At 38.6% G+C, this 19,344-nt stretch overlaps 1 protein-coding gene across 2 annotated transcripts in view; it reads left to right on the top strand.

The window, feature by feature from the left end:
* MINDY3 (MINDY lysine 48 deubiquitinase 3) overlaps positions 1-10,550 on the top strand; it is a 47,694-nt gene extending 37,144 nt beyond the window's left edge. For both annotated transcript variants that reach the window (XM_053466983.1, XM_053466982.1), the window contains exons 13-16: positions 3,080-3,152; positions 7,483-7,570; positions 7,798-7,869; positions 9,509-10,550. In XM_053466983.1, coding sequence (XP_053322958.1) covers positions 3,080-3,152; positions 7,483-7,570; positions 7,798-7,869; positions 9,509-9,655 — 380 coding nt within the window. In that variant the 3' untranslated portion in view covers positions 9,656-10,550. The remainder of the gene's footprint in view (positions 1-3,079; positions 3,153-7,482; positions 7,571-7,797; positions 7,870-9,508) is intronic.
* The last annotated feature ends 8,794 nt before the right edge of the window (positions 10,551-19,344 follow it).

The following is a 19,344-nucleotide window of genomic DNA, read 5'->3' as shown; positions in this document are numbered from 1 at the left end:
CATGACCTCCGATGTGCTGGAAGCTTATGTTGTATTTTCATATTGGTTCTAAAGAAGGTATCCAAGTAGTTCATTGGAAAAATAGAATGGCGTTGATTTGCTTATTTCTTACTAGATCCATAATTGATTTTTTGTGTGTGTATATAATAAAGTAATTAAAATGGTTTCCTCTAACACGGATTGTTATGTGAAGCACGGTGTGCCATTCTTGTCCTTTGGACAGGGCCATGAACCCGCTTTGTGTTATGATCTGTTATGTCTGCTGTATTAAACACCTCATTTGCCTCTCATTACATCCCTTAGCAGTTATTATTGCAGCTGGTTTAAAAATAACTACAAGCAATTGTGGGGGAAATAAGGTAAAGCTGGAGGGAAAGAACTCGGCTATTGGTTTCTATTTCACAGATAAACCCCTCACTTCAGATTGTTCACTACAAAATCAATCAATGGAACTTCACTAAATATTCTATAAGACGCTTGTGAACTCTCATTGTCAAATTTACTTAATTTGCTTAATTTTCCCAAAGCTTCAGGGGGAAAAACAACTATCGAAATCCAGAGGTTTCCTGGTAAAGCAGGTGTCTGGGCAGTACTTGTATATTATACTTGTACATTATACCCAGAACGTCTTCCCTGTACCTCTGGCTCATATTTATCTTTCTCCAGGCAGGGGGTACCGGATTTGGTCACTCTATCCCTCCTGAATAACTGAAGACGGTACACAATCTATATTCCCATTAATGTTTTCCAGATAATATATATGTGTTGGCTTCAAGGTGACGCCTCTTACTGTTTAGGGTCGTAAAGGAAACACAGAATGAAACAGAAGAATCAGATTGCTGCGGTTATTATTGTCTCCTCGGTGGGGAACCATCTTTGTTTATCATCTAATGTGTAACCCAGAGCTGTTTGGAATTCATTACTAGCCCTGAGCAGCAAGGGCTGTTACTTTATACTTATCCGTTCTGGAGAGTACGCTGTATGCCGTTCACAAATAAATTGCATAATCGGGATGAAGAAAGCCATCAATCCTTTGGGAAATATGTTTAAACGCTTTCCTTTGTCTAAATATGTATTAACTTATAATTAAACACTCCGATAATGTGAACATAATGGGTGTCCAACGGTATACTGAGAGAGTAATAATCCCTTACTACTCTCTGCAGCATATTCATACACATTAAAAAGCAGATGCAAAGAATTTACGTTACATTCAAGTGACCAACCATAACCACGGCGCGTTATATTATGGATCTAGTTTGTTTCACCGACCTATTAAATGTATGCATTATTTATAGATTGATCAGGGATGTGTAAGTATCCTATGTCTACAGTTGGAGTTTTTCTGGAATAAGGCATAAGGTGAGGTATGGCATGGGCCGGAAACCGGGTTAAATCCCAAACTCCGCTGCTAGGTAAAAAGGCATTGGCTGCACAAAGCCTCTGTGCGCATACATAGGCATACAGCATCAAAATCCCATGCGCAGAAGAGGTCTCTGTGATACGTTTACTGATGGTAAAAGCCTAAAGGCTGTGAAGATGATGCTAAATATATTCTTAAGGCATGTCACGATTTCTTCACATTGTCTTATAAAAAGCTACTCATTCAATACTTCTGAGAAAGCAGAGTGGACTTGGTTCTTTTTCGAGATCTGCACATTTTTAACACATTTTTGTAAATTAAAGGGCTATTTTTGAAAAGGTGCCTTTAAAATCTCGTCTTAAAGGACTATGGTAGGAAACCAGTGGCTTTTAATGTTTTTATTGGATAAAACACTAGTATTTTTGGTACTAGGCTGGAAAAGCTATTCAGTAGTGATGCTCCGCTGGGATAAGCCTTGTTTTACTTCGCTTGAGGTAGATGGACAACAGTCGGTTTCCTAGTTAGCTTGTCCGCTTATCGTTAAAGAAAATGATAGTGAACTGAAGAAGCTGAGATGTCCATTGTCTGCCATTAGTAAGGCATTGCGTTGGAGGTTAGAGTTTTTTCTTGTTGGGTCATTTGCTCTTTTTACTTAAACCACCTCGGGACCAACGTATCGTCAAACTGCAACATGAGAGGTGAATGCGGCCGTATCGTTCCCAGGGCGGTGAAATAACTTCAGATTGTTTGAGGGTTAATGGAATGTTAATGTACATGGAAAATGCATCGTTTGTTAAATTAGCAATAGTGTATATGAAACGTCAAAACCTCCGAGGTAACAAACATCTGTAGGAAATTTAAAGCAGGAATGGCATTTTGAAATCTGGAGCGGCTAGTAATACTATATAGGCTTCTGTATGAGCGTCTGCAGAATGTACCGCGCTGTAATGCAAATTCTGGGTAGCACTCGGCCGTAGTCATAACATCTGGCAACACTCACATTATAACAATGCTTCATTAACGTTTCGGGTTCCAATGAGCTCGTCTTCTGACAAGGCCTATAATTTGTCACTGATGGGGGATTGAATTGTAGCATTTGAGGAGGAATGAGAGCGTTACAATGCATATCGCCCCCCCAGTGTTTACATGATTCCAGTTCACAAGCACTTCTAATTGACAGGCATACAACATATGATCATAACCAGCCCCTTAATTCTTCCCACTGGTCAAACAAAGAAACTAGAGAAGCAAAATATGAGAAGAATAAAACTGAAACAGATCGTGTTTAATACGTTTGTACCTGCATCGTCTATCTCTCTCTAATCATGGGCTATGTTCCTGATAACAGAATATCATTATATCTTATCCAGCGATGGGTCTTCCTGATCTGTTGTGTAGCGGTGGGGAAATGAGTGAAAGAGGATTTAAAAAGAAGTCCACCGCAATGGCGTTCAATGCAAGGGACTGCCTCGCACCAAACACGAGTGTAGTAGAGCCCCCTCATCAAAATCCCTGTGCAATGGCATGTAAGGTTGTAAAAATCAGGTTTACACACCTAAACAAAAGTTATGGAAACCACCATCTAGTTGCTGATATTATGAAGCTTGTTAAATGTTTAGCTTGTGCGGGTTTCTGTAGCTTTAAAATATTTGATGTATAATGTGATTCCGCTAATATATTTCAGTGTGTTTCATCATTCTTTCCTTTTTTAAACAGACAATGGCTTCATCCCTGATGCGCTATTAGAAGATGTCATGAAAGCTCTGGACCTTGTATCAGAACCAGAGTAGTAAGTATATAGTATGTAACTATTATACTGAACATTCATGGGTGCTGGATGTTAATAAAGCTGTACAAGTAGACATAAGTGAGCCAAGCGGGACCTCGGGCTCTGAGCGATTCTTCTTTGCTCAGTTCTGGAATTCATCTTACTCATCAGTGTGGACGAACATGAAGAATAAACTAGGGTTTACACTCTTATGCATTGCGAATGCACATATATCATTATTACAGAAGCTGGAAAGGACGGCCAACAAGTAGGACATCCCTAAACAAACTGGGACACTCGTCACTGTGCGGAAATAAACACAAACCTGTTTTTCCGTTATCCCAACTCTTTTTCCATTATCCCGGACTGTTAGATTCTAAGCTGTAGTGATAATGTAAAAAAGTTTCAGGCGCTTTCTCAGAAAAAAGGCGGCTTGCCAAGCCCAAAGGGATTCCTGTTGGACTGTCATGTCACGCGCACCCACTCCCACACTACAACGTTGGCATTAAGTCAGTAAATGGAAAAAGTGGCATGTGAAATGTTTTGTCTCGCTTGCCTCCAATGGATTGGTGAGCACTTTCTTATTCGCTCTAATGGTGGCATTGTGTTTGAAAACTGTCTTTCATCTTCCAGGTGGTCTCATAGCATTTTAAAATATATCAGAGATATCATAGGTGTAAGAGAACCTCATGTCACACATTCTTACTGTATATCAATAGACCAACAAAGGATCCTTGCGATTTACTCTGCTCAAACGTGTACGAGGCCCATACTTTGCACCTCTGCTTAAAATCATAATCCCTTTCATTCAGAAGTGCTATGGGGTATCCTGTTTTCCTGTGACTGCTTTTAGTAAGAATATGGCATTTTTGATCACACGACATTTTGATAGGAATTTGTTAGTTGGTTAGGTTATTGTATATACCCACACGACGCGCAGACTTATTTCTGCATTGAGAGTATGTTCAGGCTCGCTATATACTAGTGCGTGGAATCCAGAAGCATAGGGGTTGCTTGTGTTTTTGCTTATTTTCCCTTTATTGAAAATTATAAGGAAGGCCTTCATATTAAACATATCGCAGAAAATTGCAAGTAAGTCATAGATATAACAATATATATAGTGTCACTGCATTGGCATCGGGAAGATTAACCACACAACAGACCACTCAGTTTGGAGGACAATAACATTTATTTATATTTTTAAAGTGTTTTTCCTTTCCTTTTAATGCAATAACTATTTTGCTACTGTGCCTATATTTACATACAAAATGTGTTGGTATTTACATATGCTCTGATTTCACCTTTGTGATCAGCATTTTAAATACTGCAATATTTAAGAATTACATATTATGACTTAGACGTCCAAATCTTTACGAGAATGTTTTTTACATGTTTACATTTTTTTTCTTAAATGGAAAATGTGCTGTTAATTAAACAAAAAAATGCAGCGGTTATGTGGAAAGGTCTGTATTTCTCCGTAAATACCTTAAGATTAATTACACATGGCGTTGTATACTGTGTTTAAGTTTGTATAAATACAGTGCTTCTAATAGACACAAAGAATCCAAATCTGAACTGCCATTAAGGTTTCTAAATATCGCCTCGTTGGTGTTTATATGAATATTTTCACATTCTCACGGTTTGTGATTGAGGTGCTTGCTATCCAATGTCTACCCTAGGACATGGCTAATAGAAGATAACTGCTTAACCCACCTATTTGCTGATTTCCCCGGCAGATGTATGTTTAGAAAAACCTATTATCTGTAGCAATCACCATAGAAACATATAGTATAATGTTCTCTGTAAATATGACCCTTGGAGTGCGATGCCCTAATTTCTTTATGGCTTAAGCTGCTTCACTGTACCACAGGTTTGGCAGTGGCTGTCACCCACTTGTATTTCCCACTGATGTACAATGGGAAAACAAGCTTACAGTCTAGAGCAGGGGTGTCCAAGTTTTTTCTGCAGTGGGCCACTTCATCAGAATTGTATACGTGCGCGGGCCACACTCATTTTTCACTGTGACAAAAAATATGGCCTTTAATAAAATATGCAGATTAAAATAAAGTAATATGACACAAAACCTTTACTCTTCCTCTCACTGATTTCTGGGCCTAGAAAGTTTTGCGACTACAAATTCAGGATTCCCTAGATTTATTCTAGGGATGAACTACAATGAAAATTCTGGACCAAAACATACAGGGTTCACTTAGCCAAAACCGAAAATGGCCCCCACCTTTAAAAATAATAATAAAAACTCACATTTTTAATAAAAGTAGGTAACACACAACTGGACAAAATTAGCAATATGACTTGGCAACCAGTAAATGCTGGCAACCCAGGCAACCAGTAAATGCTGGTACCTAGGCATGATGGGACTGTGCTCGCTGTGATTGCTGTTAGCAATCACACTCCTATCATGCCAAGTCAGCCAGTACATGCTGGTACAGGGTGGCTGTAAGTGATGTGCAGACCCCATACTGCTGGCAGCATCACTACAGAAGGGGGGCAGCTAACTAGGTTTCAGCATGTACTGGCTGACTTGGCATGATAGGAGTGTGATTGCTAACAGTAGTCACAGTCCCATCATGCCTAGGTTCCAGCACTTACACATCCATCCAGTAAATGCTGGAACCTAGGCATGATGGGACTGTGATTGCTGTTAGCAATCACACTCCTATCATGCCAAGTCAGCCAATACACGCTGGCACAGGGTGGCTGTAAGTGATGTGCAGACCCCATACTGCTGGCAGCATCAATACACAAGGGGGGCAGCTAGCCAGGTTTCAGCATGTACTGGCTGACTTGGCATGATAGGAGTGTGATTGCTAACAGCAATCACAGTCCCATCATGCCTAGGTTCCAGCACTTACAAATCCATCCAGTAAATGCTGGAACCTAGGCATTATGGGACTGTGATTGCTGTTAGCAATCACACTCCTATCATGCCAAGTCAGCCAGTACATGCTGGTACAGGGTGGCTGTAAGTGCAGACCCCATACTTCTGGCAGCATCAATACAGAAGGAGGGCAGCTGGCCAGGTTTTTAGCATGTACTGGCTGACTTGGCATGATAAGAGTGTGATTGCTAACAGCAATCACAGTCCCATCATGCCTAGGTTCTAGCACTTACACATCCATGCTATCACACACACACACACACACACTCATTTATTCATATAATCATTCATTCACAGATTCATTCTTTCAATCACACACACTCATTCAAACACCCTCCCCACCCCCTTACCTGCTCTGCAGCTCCTCGATGCCGCTTACAGACTTCAGCAGGGGGCGCGGCCTCCCTCTGCCTTCTCTGCTAAAGCACAGAGGAAGTAGGATGTCACGTGAACTCCGCTTCCTCTGTGTGCAGTCCAGAAGACCCTCCCACAAGTAAGTAGCAGGGCTTGAGGTGCGGCTCGCGTAAGATCGGTTGCCCTGGCTGCCGATCTTACGCGGGCCGCACCTCGAGGTCTCGCGGGCCGCATTTGGCCCGCGGGCCGCATGTTGGACGCCCCTGGTCTAGAGGAACATGTGATAAGAACCTTCTGGAGGTGCTCCATACTGACTTGGCGCCATAGAAAGCAGCCTAGTTTGGTACAGCTGGGACAGTGTTACAAAGCTGTCTGATTACCCTCTGATTGGATCCTATGAAAACCTGCTGAGTCCTAATTGGAAATCCTTGCAAATCCTGCAGTCTCTACCTACCAGGGAATGATGCCCAGCCTTCATTCAGGCGTTCAAACCCCTCTATAGGTAACAGTGCGCAGCAGTGCACATGTTACATTTCATCGTTTAACTTGGGTACAGGAAATTTGATACTTGGGTTTTCATACACTTGCATGGAGAAACTATCTCTAAATGAGGCATTAAGATTAGTAATTTAGAACAGTGTGACGTCAGTGTTCAAAGTAAAAGTTCATAATGCAAAATAATAAAACATTGGAACGCTGCAGATCTAATCCAGTAAGAATTATCATTGCCTTTGTTAGCAACTCTTCAACAGATCACGGAACAGTTCATTACTGCCTGCTGTATAAAATGGGTCTATATTAGCACAGCTCCCTACATGCGCAGGTTTCTCATAATAGTCTGTTTTACAAAATGTTTTCCTAATAAGGCACGGTCTCCAAAAATGATCATCACTGTCTTGGTTTTAATCATAAGATTATGGTCTCTCAAAATATCTGCGTTTGGCGAATGGAATACCATTCGCATGAATGTGTTGTGAAAACTCAAAATAGAACTACATTCATTTTCTTGGCAAAGGCGCCTGCTGGAGCACCACATATCCTAGGAACGCAGAAAGTTAAATATTCTCTGCTTATTATTTTCTTTCCAATGTTTTCTAGTGTAAACCTCATGAAGACAAAATTAGACCCAGAAGGACTGGGGATCATATTACTGGGCCCGTTTCTGCAGGAATTTTTCTCTGAACAGGTATGCTACATCTCTTCCAAAATATTGTATTGTATTATTCTCTGCATTGGTTACTAGTTTGAGTCCTTCAGTTTTACCTGAGTGACCTGGTAGAGACATTCATTAAAAAATAATGGTAGACTACATAAAATGTAAAGATTTTTTTTAATAAGAGGTTCTCGTGTCTCCTAGAGGACTGTTCACAAGTAATGATTATAACACCTGTTTGCTTTTCTTCATTTATTTAGGGTTCAAAAGTTCCGGAATCATTTAGTGTGTTTCACTACAATGGATTAAAGCAGTCCAATCGTAATGAGAAGGTAGGCTTTTCCGATTTGTTAGTAGAAATCTTGCTTGCTGAGAGCTGTCTACTGTTTCAGAAATATAAAATGCAGCCACATAATTCATTGGGGATAATTTAGTGCCTCACCAACGATGAATGTACTTTAATATGCATTATTTTTTACCTAAAATTCAAGAGTTACTTGGTAAAATGCTGCAGCTCCAGAGTATACCCCTCTGCTTTCTATGTTTCACGTTCGTTTTGGCTGCTTGAAGAAGCTAATCACTGCCAAGCAAGCGGTGGGATGACTGTTTCTCTATGTGCACCAGGGACCTTCTTAGACCCCCTGGAAGTCTTGCACAAACCAGTTATTGAGCTGACTGGCGATGGGTTTCCCATTCATGCGCGTTGCTAAGTAGATGCGTTTGATGGAATACATCTCCTGCAAGGCAAATAGCTGGTGGATTGGGGAAAACAGATAATGCATACAATGGATTCTGAGAGGCCTTGCTGGGCTTGCGTAATTCAATGGTTGAAAAGAGTAATTTAACTGTCCATTATCCAGAGCCAGTCAAGCTCTCCCTGTAGCAGAAGCTTACTGATGTTGGACCCTTCGTAATGTCAAGGAGCTGAAACACAACTCAACTACAAGCTCTCCTGTTAACTCTCCCTTTAGTGAATATACTCCCAATGACAGTGAACCTGGAGAAGGATAGTGGAGGTGGTAGACAAATAAAGTATTATGAGGGAATACCTGAAATAGAAGGCCAGGATAAAGGAGTAATGGGTGATATGTATTCCCTTTCTTCGTTAAGTATACGTTGTCAATAGATGTCATGAAACATTCTAAGAACAGCAGCGTTCTTCATTTTTACAAGTAATAAAGAACATGATCGGGTGTAGATTGCAACATCACTAATGTTCTGTTAGGAAGTACTTTGGTGCAGCACAAGTAGTCACGATGTACTGAATGAAATGTATTAGCATGAAGACTGATCCAAAAATTCTAAAATTATTGGCTGCCGCACTCCTTAATCTCTTCATTTTAAAGACCTGCTTTCTTTCATTTCAACTTGTAAATAGCTGTGATGAATCACCATGACTGCGTATCCAGAAAACAAACAAGAAAGACAGTACTGGCTCAGCTGGGACATTTTGATGCATTTTTAATAACTCTTCATAGTTCTTTTTCTAAGTCATCTTCTAAATCGGAACACAGTCAGCATGTCACATAATCGCAGCAGAAGACAGCATTTCACAGTCATATTTTACAAATGTAGCTCCTTTTGTTTGATAGATGAATGTTTATTTGTTGTGTGTATCGACCAAGGTCCCTATGGGAGATCAACCACTCGTCATTCAGAAAACTATGTTCACAAGGACTATTGAGGACTGTGGCAGTGCTCTCCAGCTTTTATATGTTGGATCTTTTGTGGGTGTTTGTTATTATCTTTATAAATGTGTTGCAAATATATTAAGCATTCTTCCTTTGAAGACAAACTAACCACGCAAATAGCCGCTTCTAATGCCCAATATGCGATGACAAGGAAAGGGGGGATTTTCACAGAAATACTATTATTCTTCTATTTTAAGCTTTTAAACTCTCCTTTTATTTTCATTATCATCCATTATATAGACTTGCTTCTAATAATGAATAACAATTTCTGCTTTGGCAGGTCACTTATACTGAAGGAACAGCCGTCATGGGTTTTGAAGATCCGAGATTACAGTCGGATGATACGCCTATCAAAAGCTGTCTACAAACCAAATGGCCATTTGTAGAGTTGCTCTGGTCTACGGATAAACCTCCCTCATTAAACTAAGTTCATCGTTTTCTACTCCGCTCCCATGGTTACATATTGAACTATAAAGAACTTTTAATATTTACTGGAAACTTTCTATGCTCGTATTGGGGTAAAAAGAGTATTAATTGAGATGATTTAAAATCATATTATATTCACAGTGCAGACATTGGTTTTAGTAAATGTAATCTTTAAGGTGATGATCAGCCAGTATCTACAAAGACAAAGTGCAGTTTAAAATACGTATTTCATAAAGGATCTCATAAGGTTTGATATTTATATCTGTGCATGACACATAATGTCAAGGTATTTTTCTCCTTGTTGAGAAAAAACCTTTTTTTTTTTTTTTTAATAATCTGAACGATTACTCATTTTTTTTGGAACACGAAAAGAGAGACCCCCCCCCTTGAATGTTTAATGTATAAGTGTATACAGACCAAATGTGAAAAGCTTATCTTTCCCTTTAAATCTTACCTCTGATATCATCTCAGATTTTAAGTGCACCTGGTTAACCAAAATTTAGTTTTTTCTTTTCCTCCCCGAAAATAATTTCATTATGAACACATGAGCTGCCAAATATAACGACAACTTGCACTTTGAGAACGAGGATAATTTTTGATTTAAATGTCAAATGTGTTCTTTTCAACTGCTAAATTTTACAGTGTCTTAAGGGATCTGGCATACGAGATTACGTATTGCAGAGGGATTTTTTTTTCTGCTATTGTATGGTTTTTTAAAGTGTTCTCATACATATTGCCAACTACCTTTTCTCCGGCTTCTTCTCAGCCTGCAGCTTAAGCTAGTATATTGTAATGTTTATAACTGTGTGAAGCGCATGAGAAACATCTGTTACTATACAGACCATTATTTATTATGATTGAGTTGCTAACCTTAAATAAACAAACTTTATTCTCAATTGTGATCTGCTGTATAAATCGTTTCTATTTTCATTCCTTGTTTTAGTCTTTTTTTTATTATTCCTGTTAAAAAAGAAAAAAAAAAGATCAGGGATTTAAATATTAGCTAGTATCATTCCTGGTTTTGGTTCAAAAGAATGGAAATAACAATGTCATTTTCAAGAGCCATGATTCCTGCGTTCCTCTCAGGTCATATGTTGAACGTTGTATATAATGTGCTTAGAATTTAAGATACCATTACATTGAATATAAAATGGCTCACGTACCATTTTAGTTTGTATATCCATAGGTCGGAGCCAATTAGCTCCACTGTATGTTGATGCCTGAAGAAAAATATATATATGAATATATATAAAACATATAAAGTAGGCATTGGTACAGATGTGCTTATTTAAATACATATTAAGTATATAATACTTCGTGTTATATGTAACGGGAACTACCCTGGCCTGGAAACACGGGGATTATGGCTTACGGTTGAGATGTGTGGGTGTCTCGGTAATTCCCCAGAGACATATGGGGGGGTAGGTTTAAGTTTGAGGGGGCCATGGCAGATTCATGGGGACGTTCCTTTCTCAGCTTTCCAGTCCCCTCATCTTGGGACTCCTGACCATTACACAAACAGGGACTTTGATGACATTGCATTCTAAATACATAGACATTAATATGTAGTTGGCCCCCCCTGTTGGAATTGTTGCCCATTCATCCAGTAGAGCGTTTGTGAGTTGTTTATTCACTGGTAAATAATTTGAGGAAATTTTTTTAATTTCACCGATGTAAATGTGAAATTTGGGTTGGGACCTCATATGTTTCAGTGCAAGGGGGATTTAACTGGACCTGCATAATGCATATTTAAATCAGTGCAATCAGACTTCAGTATATTGAATTAATTGTGCACTCTTGCGCGAGAAGTGTGACACGGCTAAACCTTTGTAATGCACAGTTAAGGTTGTTGATTCCTAATGGGAACACGGTAAGAAGGAAACATTTATTTATTTATTAATAAAATAGGGTTGGGTGGCCCATTGATCGATCAATAGTAATGTAAAGCTACAATATTCAAAATCACTGCACAAAGAGATGGAACATAAGTGAAGGTTATTACAAGTAACATGGATCTTCGTATGACTGGAGCTAATCATTTTTTGAAAGATTTTCTAACAAATTGCCAAATTGTCTTTCTACTAAATGCAGTTCGGTAGCGGTATTTTGGTTATTCATGGAAAGTGTCAAGAGAGTATAAGGTTTACTAAGATGATCATGGTACAAAGTGATGAGGCTACAGTGTTCAAATGGAAAATGATTTGTAGTGTATTAGAAATAGACCCTTAGATCTGCAGTCTTTTCAGGCAATATGAGAAATATGACCAATAAATATCAGGGTGAAGTTACAGAAAAGTTATTGGCAGGAAAACCCTCCCATTGAAACCAGTGGAAGCACTTTCTGTGCATGCATCGGGAGGGATTTCTTGTTAGGCTAGTATTCTCACACAAGTCAGCGCTGGTTAGTATACCACGTGTGTGCACCGGTAAGCACGAGATGTATCCGGCATAACACCTAATGCAAGCTTAGGCTGGGGCGTTGGGTGACATAGTGCAAATGCATAGGAGGGGTTCTGCAGAACCCCTCCGTGCTTTTTAAGGGGAGAAAACATTATTTTAAAATGACACCGTTATGATATGCATTAAAATACATACTGGGGTGTACCTTTTAATTTTACCCAAAATAGCATTTGGGTAAATGCCAGACAGACAACTGGGACAGCAGATGATGACATAGATAAGAACGAGGAGAGAAATACAAATAAAGTGTACACTTCAAAGGAAGGAGGGGTGAGGTTGTGACACGGAATGTATTTAGTGAAAGCAGAATGACATTGCCACATGTCCATTGTTTACATGGATACAGCTGGGACCGAGTATACACTGGCGAAAATAAAGCACAGGTGTTGTGTTTAGCATTACCTACGCCTTCAACGCTAAGTGTAATAAGTCTAGAATTATCAATTAATCTAGGAACACTTCCATAAAGATAAGGATTTTGTAGGCATATAGATAGGTGTATGATTAAACAACTATACTAAACTCGTTCCAACGAGCTTCAATTTAAAATGTAGACTGAGACTTCCGTGGTATAGCAGGGGTTAATAAACTTAATACGGGGGTCCGTAGGATCGCGCTGGGATTTAAAGGTGCGTAAGAGCCACTCTGTTGGTCATCGGCAGGGGGCTCACCTTGCATCAACCAATTAAGGGCAGCTGCCTGTACAATCCACCACAGAGGAGTTGCCCCCACAAAGCTCTTTGCCCTTGCTGCCTACCTTGCCTATTTCATTAACTATCTTCAGCGTAAAGAAGAACAAGGAGTCCTGGAAAAGCAGGAAATACTCAATTTCTAAATAAAATTCACAAGCCTCAACCTTGTTGGGACAATATCTAGTTAAATTCTACTAGATGCCATGGTTTTCACTCTACATTTAGAACATCGGCTCTTTATAAATATGGCTCATGGACATCAATTAAATTAACAATAGAAGACAACAATTTCCTGGCTTCTTATCTGCAAGGCGGAAGCGCTGAAACTCTGTCGTTTTAGTGTAGAGCTTCGCAGAGTATTTATCTGAATGATTTAATAGCTGTGCCAAGTGCTAATGTTCAGTTTCCATCTTGTGCTCTCTGTTTAATTACGCTTTCTGTAAATATGGACCTGATATGAACCTCACAGGTCAAAGCCTTCCTTATCTTCCATCAACTACGAGACAGAACTGGAACTGACCATCCTCATGTACTGTACACTCACAAATGTCGCATTAGATCTGCATCTGAAAGACTAATGGGTTCATTTCCATTGAGGAACACTGCATTCGTTAGAACCTTTGCATCTGGAATTTTGTATCAAAAAATATGTATGAATAATACAGAATTCAATAGAATTAGGTAAGCTTGCAATGGCAGGGTCCTCTTCTTCTTCATTACTAGTATGTCTTAATGTGTCTAAAAGATGTTTCAACATTGTCAAATTTAATCTTACTCCAGTGTCCCATACAGCATCTCCAATGCATAACACATATTAATATACTTTGTACTTAAATACATTTATTTAATGTAATAAATAAAATCACCTATGTTTTGGAGCAAGTACCTAAATAAATACCTTTAGCACAAACCCTCCTATTGAGTGACTGGTGGGGAGTATGGCTCACAAGCTTCTTAGTGAGCAGGAGAAGTATTTGAACAGTAAGTCATTACTTTCAAGAAACTTATACAGTATATTGGAACATAATATATATATATACTGTACAGTACTGTGAAAAAGGTTTTAGGCAGGTAGGAAAAAATACTGTGAAGTGAGAATGCGTTCAAAAATAGAAATGTTAATTTTATTTTTATCACTGAACAAAATGCAAAGTGAATGATCAGAAGAAAAATCCAAATAAAATCAATATTTTGCCTTCAAAACAGCATCAATTCTTCTAGATACTCGCACACAGTTTTTAAGACACTCGGCAGGTAGGTTGTTCCAAACATCTCAGAGAACTCACCACACTTCCTTTGTGGATTTAGACCGCCTTAGTTGCTTCTCTCTCTTATGTTATCCCTGACAGACTTAACAATGCTCTAATCAGGTCTTTCTGGGGCCATACCATTACTTCTAGGACTTCTTGTTCTTCTGTACTCTGAAGATAGTTCTTAATGACTTTGGCTGAGTGTTTGGGAATTGTTTGCTGCAAAATTAATTTGGGCTAATCAGATAATGGTTTCGTTTCAACCTACATATTAAATTGATGATCATTAGAACCTGTTTGGTATAATTGTTTAATCACAGACCTAACTAAATGCCTACTAAACCCCTGACATTCGCAGTGTATATAGAGGAATTGATGCAATTTTGAAGGTAAAGGGTGGTTCATACCAAATACTGATTTGATTTAGATTTTACTTCTGTTCACTTTGCATTTTGTTAACTAATAAAAAATAAATTATTAAATGTCTATTTTTAAAAGCATTCTTACTTTATAGCATTTTTTTTCATATCTACCTAAAACTTCTGCAAATTACTGTATAATATTTTTATTTGGATTTGAACAGAATTATTCTTGGTTACAACCTCCAAGAGTACTACACTTTTTGTATAACACGGTAGCACCTAGATATTGTTTTTTATTAGCAATTATAAGGCCAGTGCCCTGCAGGCGCCGACCCACAATTCTTGGCATTAAAACAAAACAGAGGTGTGGGCCCCGCAAACCATTCACATCACGAAAGAAACTGTAGGGTACCGACAGAAAAAAGGAATAAGACAGAAAAAGAGAAAAAGGTTGCGAGTAAGAAGAGAGAGAGAAGAGATTTTTATTAACGCGCGGCTCAGTTTATTTTCTTTGGATTGTCCAGCTTTGGTAATGCTTTGTTTGCTTTTTTTACGGGAAGCTCGCTGCCATTTGGAAATGAGAAAACAAAAGCTTTTTTGTTTGTTATTGTTGTTTTATTTATTTGGTCTGGTGTATAAAGACTTTATAATCACTTAATGAGACTCATTTTTAACTGGATGAATAGTGTTTAGGCACTTCTCAAACAGTAAATATCAAAAAAAGACAAAATGTCAATCATTTTCATAGAGTCCCTCAACTTAGCTTGTGGACCTCAAACCATGTAAGGAGTAGCCATATATGTGATAAATATACTCTATATTGTCTATCACAAACCATTTGCTAATCCAGATTAACATCTGAAGAATTATAGTCCAACTATCATTCTAGAATTCAAGAATGTACATTTGTTTTTATTGGATCCAATTATTATTATTATTATTTATTGATTTATACAGCACCATCACGATCATAATAATTAAGTGTTCTGTTAGATGAGTTCTTAAAGTAAATCTTTATAATTTGGATCCTATTTTATTTCTAACAATTCCTTGTCTCCTATCTCCAAGGTGAAGTCAGGAATTGAGACCTGGACAGTGTTATGGGCAGATGGGGGATTATTTGAGGATTCTCTTTGTTTTCTTTGTTGATTGCTTTTTAAGGTTTTTGTTACATATTCTCTAAGCGTATCCATATCATAACTTCACTTCCTTCCAGTAGAGTCAGGGATACATCTGCTAAAGTTCTGTGTGTCTACCTACTTCATCAGTAAAAAGAAAAGATATCCCATATCTCATCCAAAGCTTTCACAGATTTAAAGACATGCCGAAAAACAAAAAAAACATTTTGCTTAGCTGCCAAAGTTCCTTGTATTTTTTTTAATGATCTTCTTTAATATTTAAATAAGATTAGAAAAAAAGAGAAGTTCTATAAGCGATTGATCTATATTTCTCCCATGAGTCCTCACAGTCCAAGAATAGCCTATCTGCCTCTGTGAGTGTATGCGGTAATCTCAATGATGACATCACAGTTTAACCCATTTTATTATTTACGTTGTAACCAATTTTATTTGTCAAATATATTTATTTTAAGTGGAAAATAAGTCTCAAAACAAACATATTATGTCTTAATTTAATATTAAGAGTTTTTTGCCGCTTTCCCTTGTAATCAACACAGTTGCTATAGTCTGATATGTGCTAGAAATTGAAGACACATAAGAGCCCATTTAGCCCACCTAATCTGCCCGTTTCCTGCTGTAAAACCTTATTCTGACTTTGGTCTTGTTTTTTATTTTAAGGATATTCTTGTGCGTATCCTAGGCATGTTTAAATTCCGTTACTTTATTAACCTCAACCACTTCTGCTGGCAGGTTGATCTACTTATCCACCACAGAGGGTGCTATATATTAACAGGATGAAAGGAACAGCCATGCCCTCCCCCCTTCCTGTGTTCATTAGACCATTATATTACTTTTAACATCTTTATGTTAGATTATCAGCCTGTTATTGACATGACGTCATTTGAATACAGTTTACTATGGGTTTAAACACTACTATAAAGTTATAGCCTGTACGTTATAAAATACGGTATATAATAATGTTACTTATTATGCCACGTTATTGGATGTGTATGGTAAAATCTTTCTGACCATGTGAAAATATAGGAAAAAGCTGGAGATCACTTTCTTTTACATTCTTGAAGGGCATCTGCTCTCCAGATAGAAGGTCCAAATGTGATTCTTTGATGTTTACTACTCCGTGGGACTTCTGATTTGTCAAAAGCATTTTAGATTTCCTTTTTGTACTTTCTCTGAATTTTCACCCCCCTCCTCCAATATTTTTTTGGGGCGGGTAGAGAATTAGACTGCACCATGCGTTTGAAGTGCCATCACACCTGAAATAGATTATTCCACAAATCCTACGCTTGGATCTTTTCCCCGATACAAATAAAAATATTACGATGGAATCCAGCGAGACTTTACTCAGAAATTCAGTTATTGGCAACATCAGAGGCAAACGCAGCGCTGGTCTAATGATAGTAAAGCATGCTCTTCGTATTAAAGACGTGGCTCTAAGCAGGAAAAGCTGTGCATTTTACATGGATTACGACATATCTGAATACATAATGTACCTGTGTTTGACTTCAATGAATGTTACAGAGTAGACCTGAACCCATTTACAGGAAAGACCTTTTGAAGTGTAGTGCAATGGACACAGACATCCATGATAGGGTGGAACTGACTCCTATTACCCTTCCCCAAAAACCTAGGAGACCCCGTCTGATACGGGGGCAGCCAGTTATATGTTTTATAAATATTTCATAAGGTCTTCATTCTTCAGCAGAATAAAATGATGAGATTATTTCTGCTTGTACTGGAAACTCCTCTACAGGAGACGATAGATATTCCGGAGAGATCCCAAATCATAGCTTTTGAAGGAAAGAAAAATATGATGGAAATATTATGATTTATAATTGGGTTAAACGAGTAGGAGGGATTTATATTTCGAACAAGAAAGAAGGGTATGAAAATACGTTATATTCTAAAACTAGAGGCTCAGACATGTAGATGTAATAGTGGAAATGGTGGAGAGAGAATTTAGCCACATAGGGGCTAGATGGGTGAAATGAATCTGCTGTGAATTGGTATGTCCATTTGGGATCCCAGGGATACATTCAAAGCGAGTGATCCTGGCTAACCAGTAATCCGTGCATGGAGTGTATGGTCACTTATACATATATTTTGAGTAAGATGTGACAATCTCTGTTGAAGCATGTGTTTTAATCATTTAAACAGTGATGACCTTGTGACTGTTCTACCATGGGACCTAATGACCATGAAGGAATTTGTTGCTTTTTGTGTAGACAAAATGGGAAACTCTTCTTCTGATTTGGTATCCATACGTTCTCCGTTAAGATGTCATCAAGCGCCCGGTAATTCTCACCCTCCTGCCACAAGCTCTTTGATCTCAGTTTACTCTGAACAAATGGTTTGTCAATACACTCTCCCAAGAGACAAAGACAGCTTCCTAGAGCTTTATTAACAAGAGTGTGTATTTTATGAAGGACAGGATGGAAAAGGAGATCAATAATTTATCTTTCTGATTATTCACAACTCAGCAATTTTCTAGATGCAGTAACCTGAATCATTTGTATGTTTGGCTTCATTAGAAAGGAACAATTCAACAATTCAATAAAGAGAACGTGAATAAACGTGATGTTTTTTTTACACATCATAGGTTTTTAATGACAAATGAAAAAGCTCCACACATCACCAGTTTACTCATTGAACAAAGATAATGAGGTTGTATCGTGTAACTGAATTGTGTATTACACATTACAGGCCTTCCAAACAGTTCCATGAGACGTGGCACTCATTTTCTTGGTTCCATTTATATTGAAAATATGATATTTGTGAATGTCATTTAGGATTGTAGCCATATCAAACATTAACCCTATATTTAATATACCGGTATATGCATTGTTATTGGACTATAGGTTTTCCCTGGCACGGTAAGAAAGCCTCGGTCTATGAAGCAGATCAGAGCTATTGTTTAAAAGGGAACCATTGCTGACGCAACTATAGTTTGTTATTTTTATCGATCGGTATAATTGTTTTGGATGTATATTTAAGCGTTTAAAGAGTTTCATTCATGGCGACCAAGATTGGCAGCAGCCTGTGACACAGCCAGCATTATCTAATCACTTTCCTGTCCTAGAGGTCTCTCCCTTCAACTAACTCACCCTTAAAAAGGCTGCCTGAACTAATCACTGACAATCAGCAACACAGCAATAGAGATAACTTTAATGCATTTCAGGTTTTCAGATGGGGAGACCTGTGCTGGAGGAATATCAAGAGGTAGGGAGGGGTGAAGTTGGCCCCAGAAGATGGCAGGGCCAGCTCTGGAAGAAGGAAGTTGTGGCCTGGGAACTCTCAGAGTTTTGCCTGGAAAACTCCATGTTCTGACGCTCCTCACTCACCGCCTCTTAAATAGCAGGAACGCCCAATGATGTCCCTGCCCGCATCCGGGGTCCCGATAAGCCGGAGTCAGAAAGTTTCCAGTTACGGTTGTCTCCCACCTTACACAAATAGCCACCTTGCAATGCTAGCGAGGAGCCCACAAGGGAACTGCAATGGAGGTCTGTGCAGCAACAGCTCCTCAAAGGATCTCCCCGCCAGCCCATGCTCCCCACTGCCTAAAAAAATCACGACAGTGGGTCAGATGCCCTAACAAATTACTGGGAAAAAAATTACTAAAAAATCATGACCCTTCTGTGTAAACCGAGACTGTTGAGAGGTATGTTAACGAGAAGGAATAACGATGTCGATTCGGGTTAATCTGGAAATGGAACATGGAGGGTTTGGGGAATATACAATAATAAGTATACAGAACCTGCTACAGAAACTGTATTTCAGAAAATGCACCAAA

Source organism: Spea bombifrons, chromosome 5 (assembly GCF_027358695.1).
Source record: "Spea bombifrons isolate aSpeBom1 chromosome 5, aSpeBom1.2.pri, whole genome shotgun sequence".
NCBI classification, from domain to species: Eukaryota; Metazoa; Chordata; class Amphibia; order Anura; family Pelobatidae; genus Spea; species Spea bombifrons.
The sequence above is the reverse complement of the archived record's forward strand: the minus strand, read 5'-3'. Positions and strand labels throughout refer to the sequence as shown.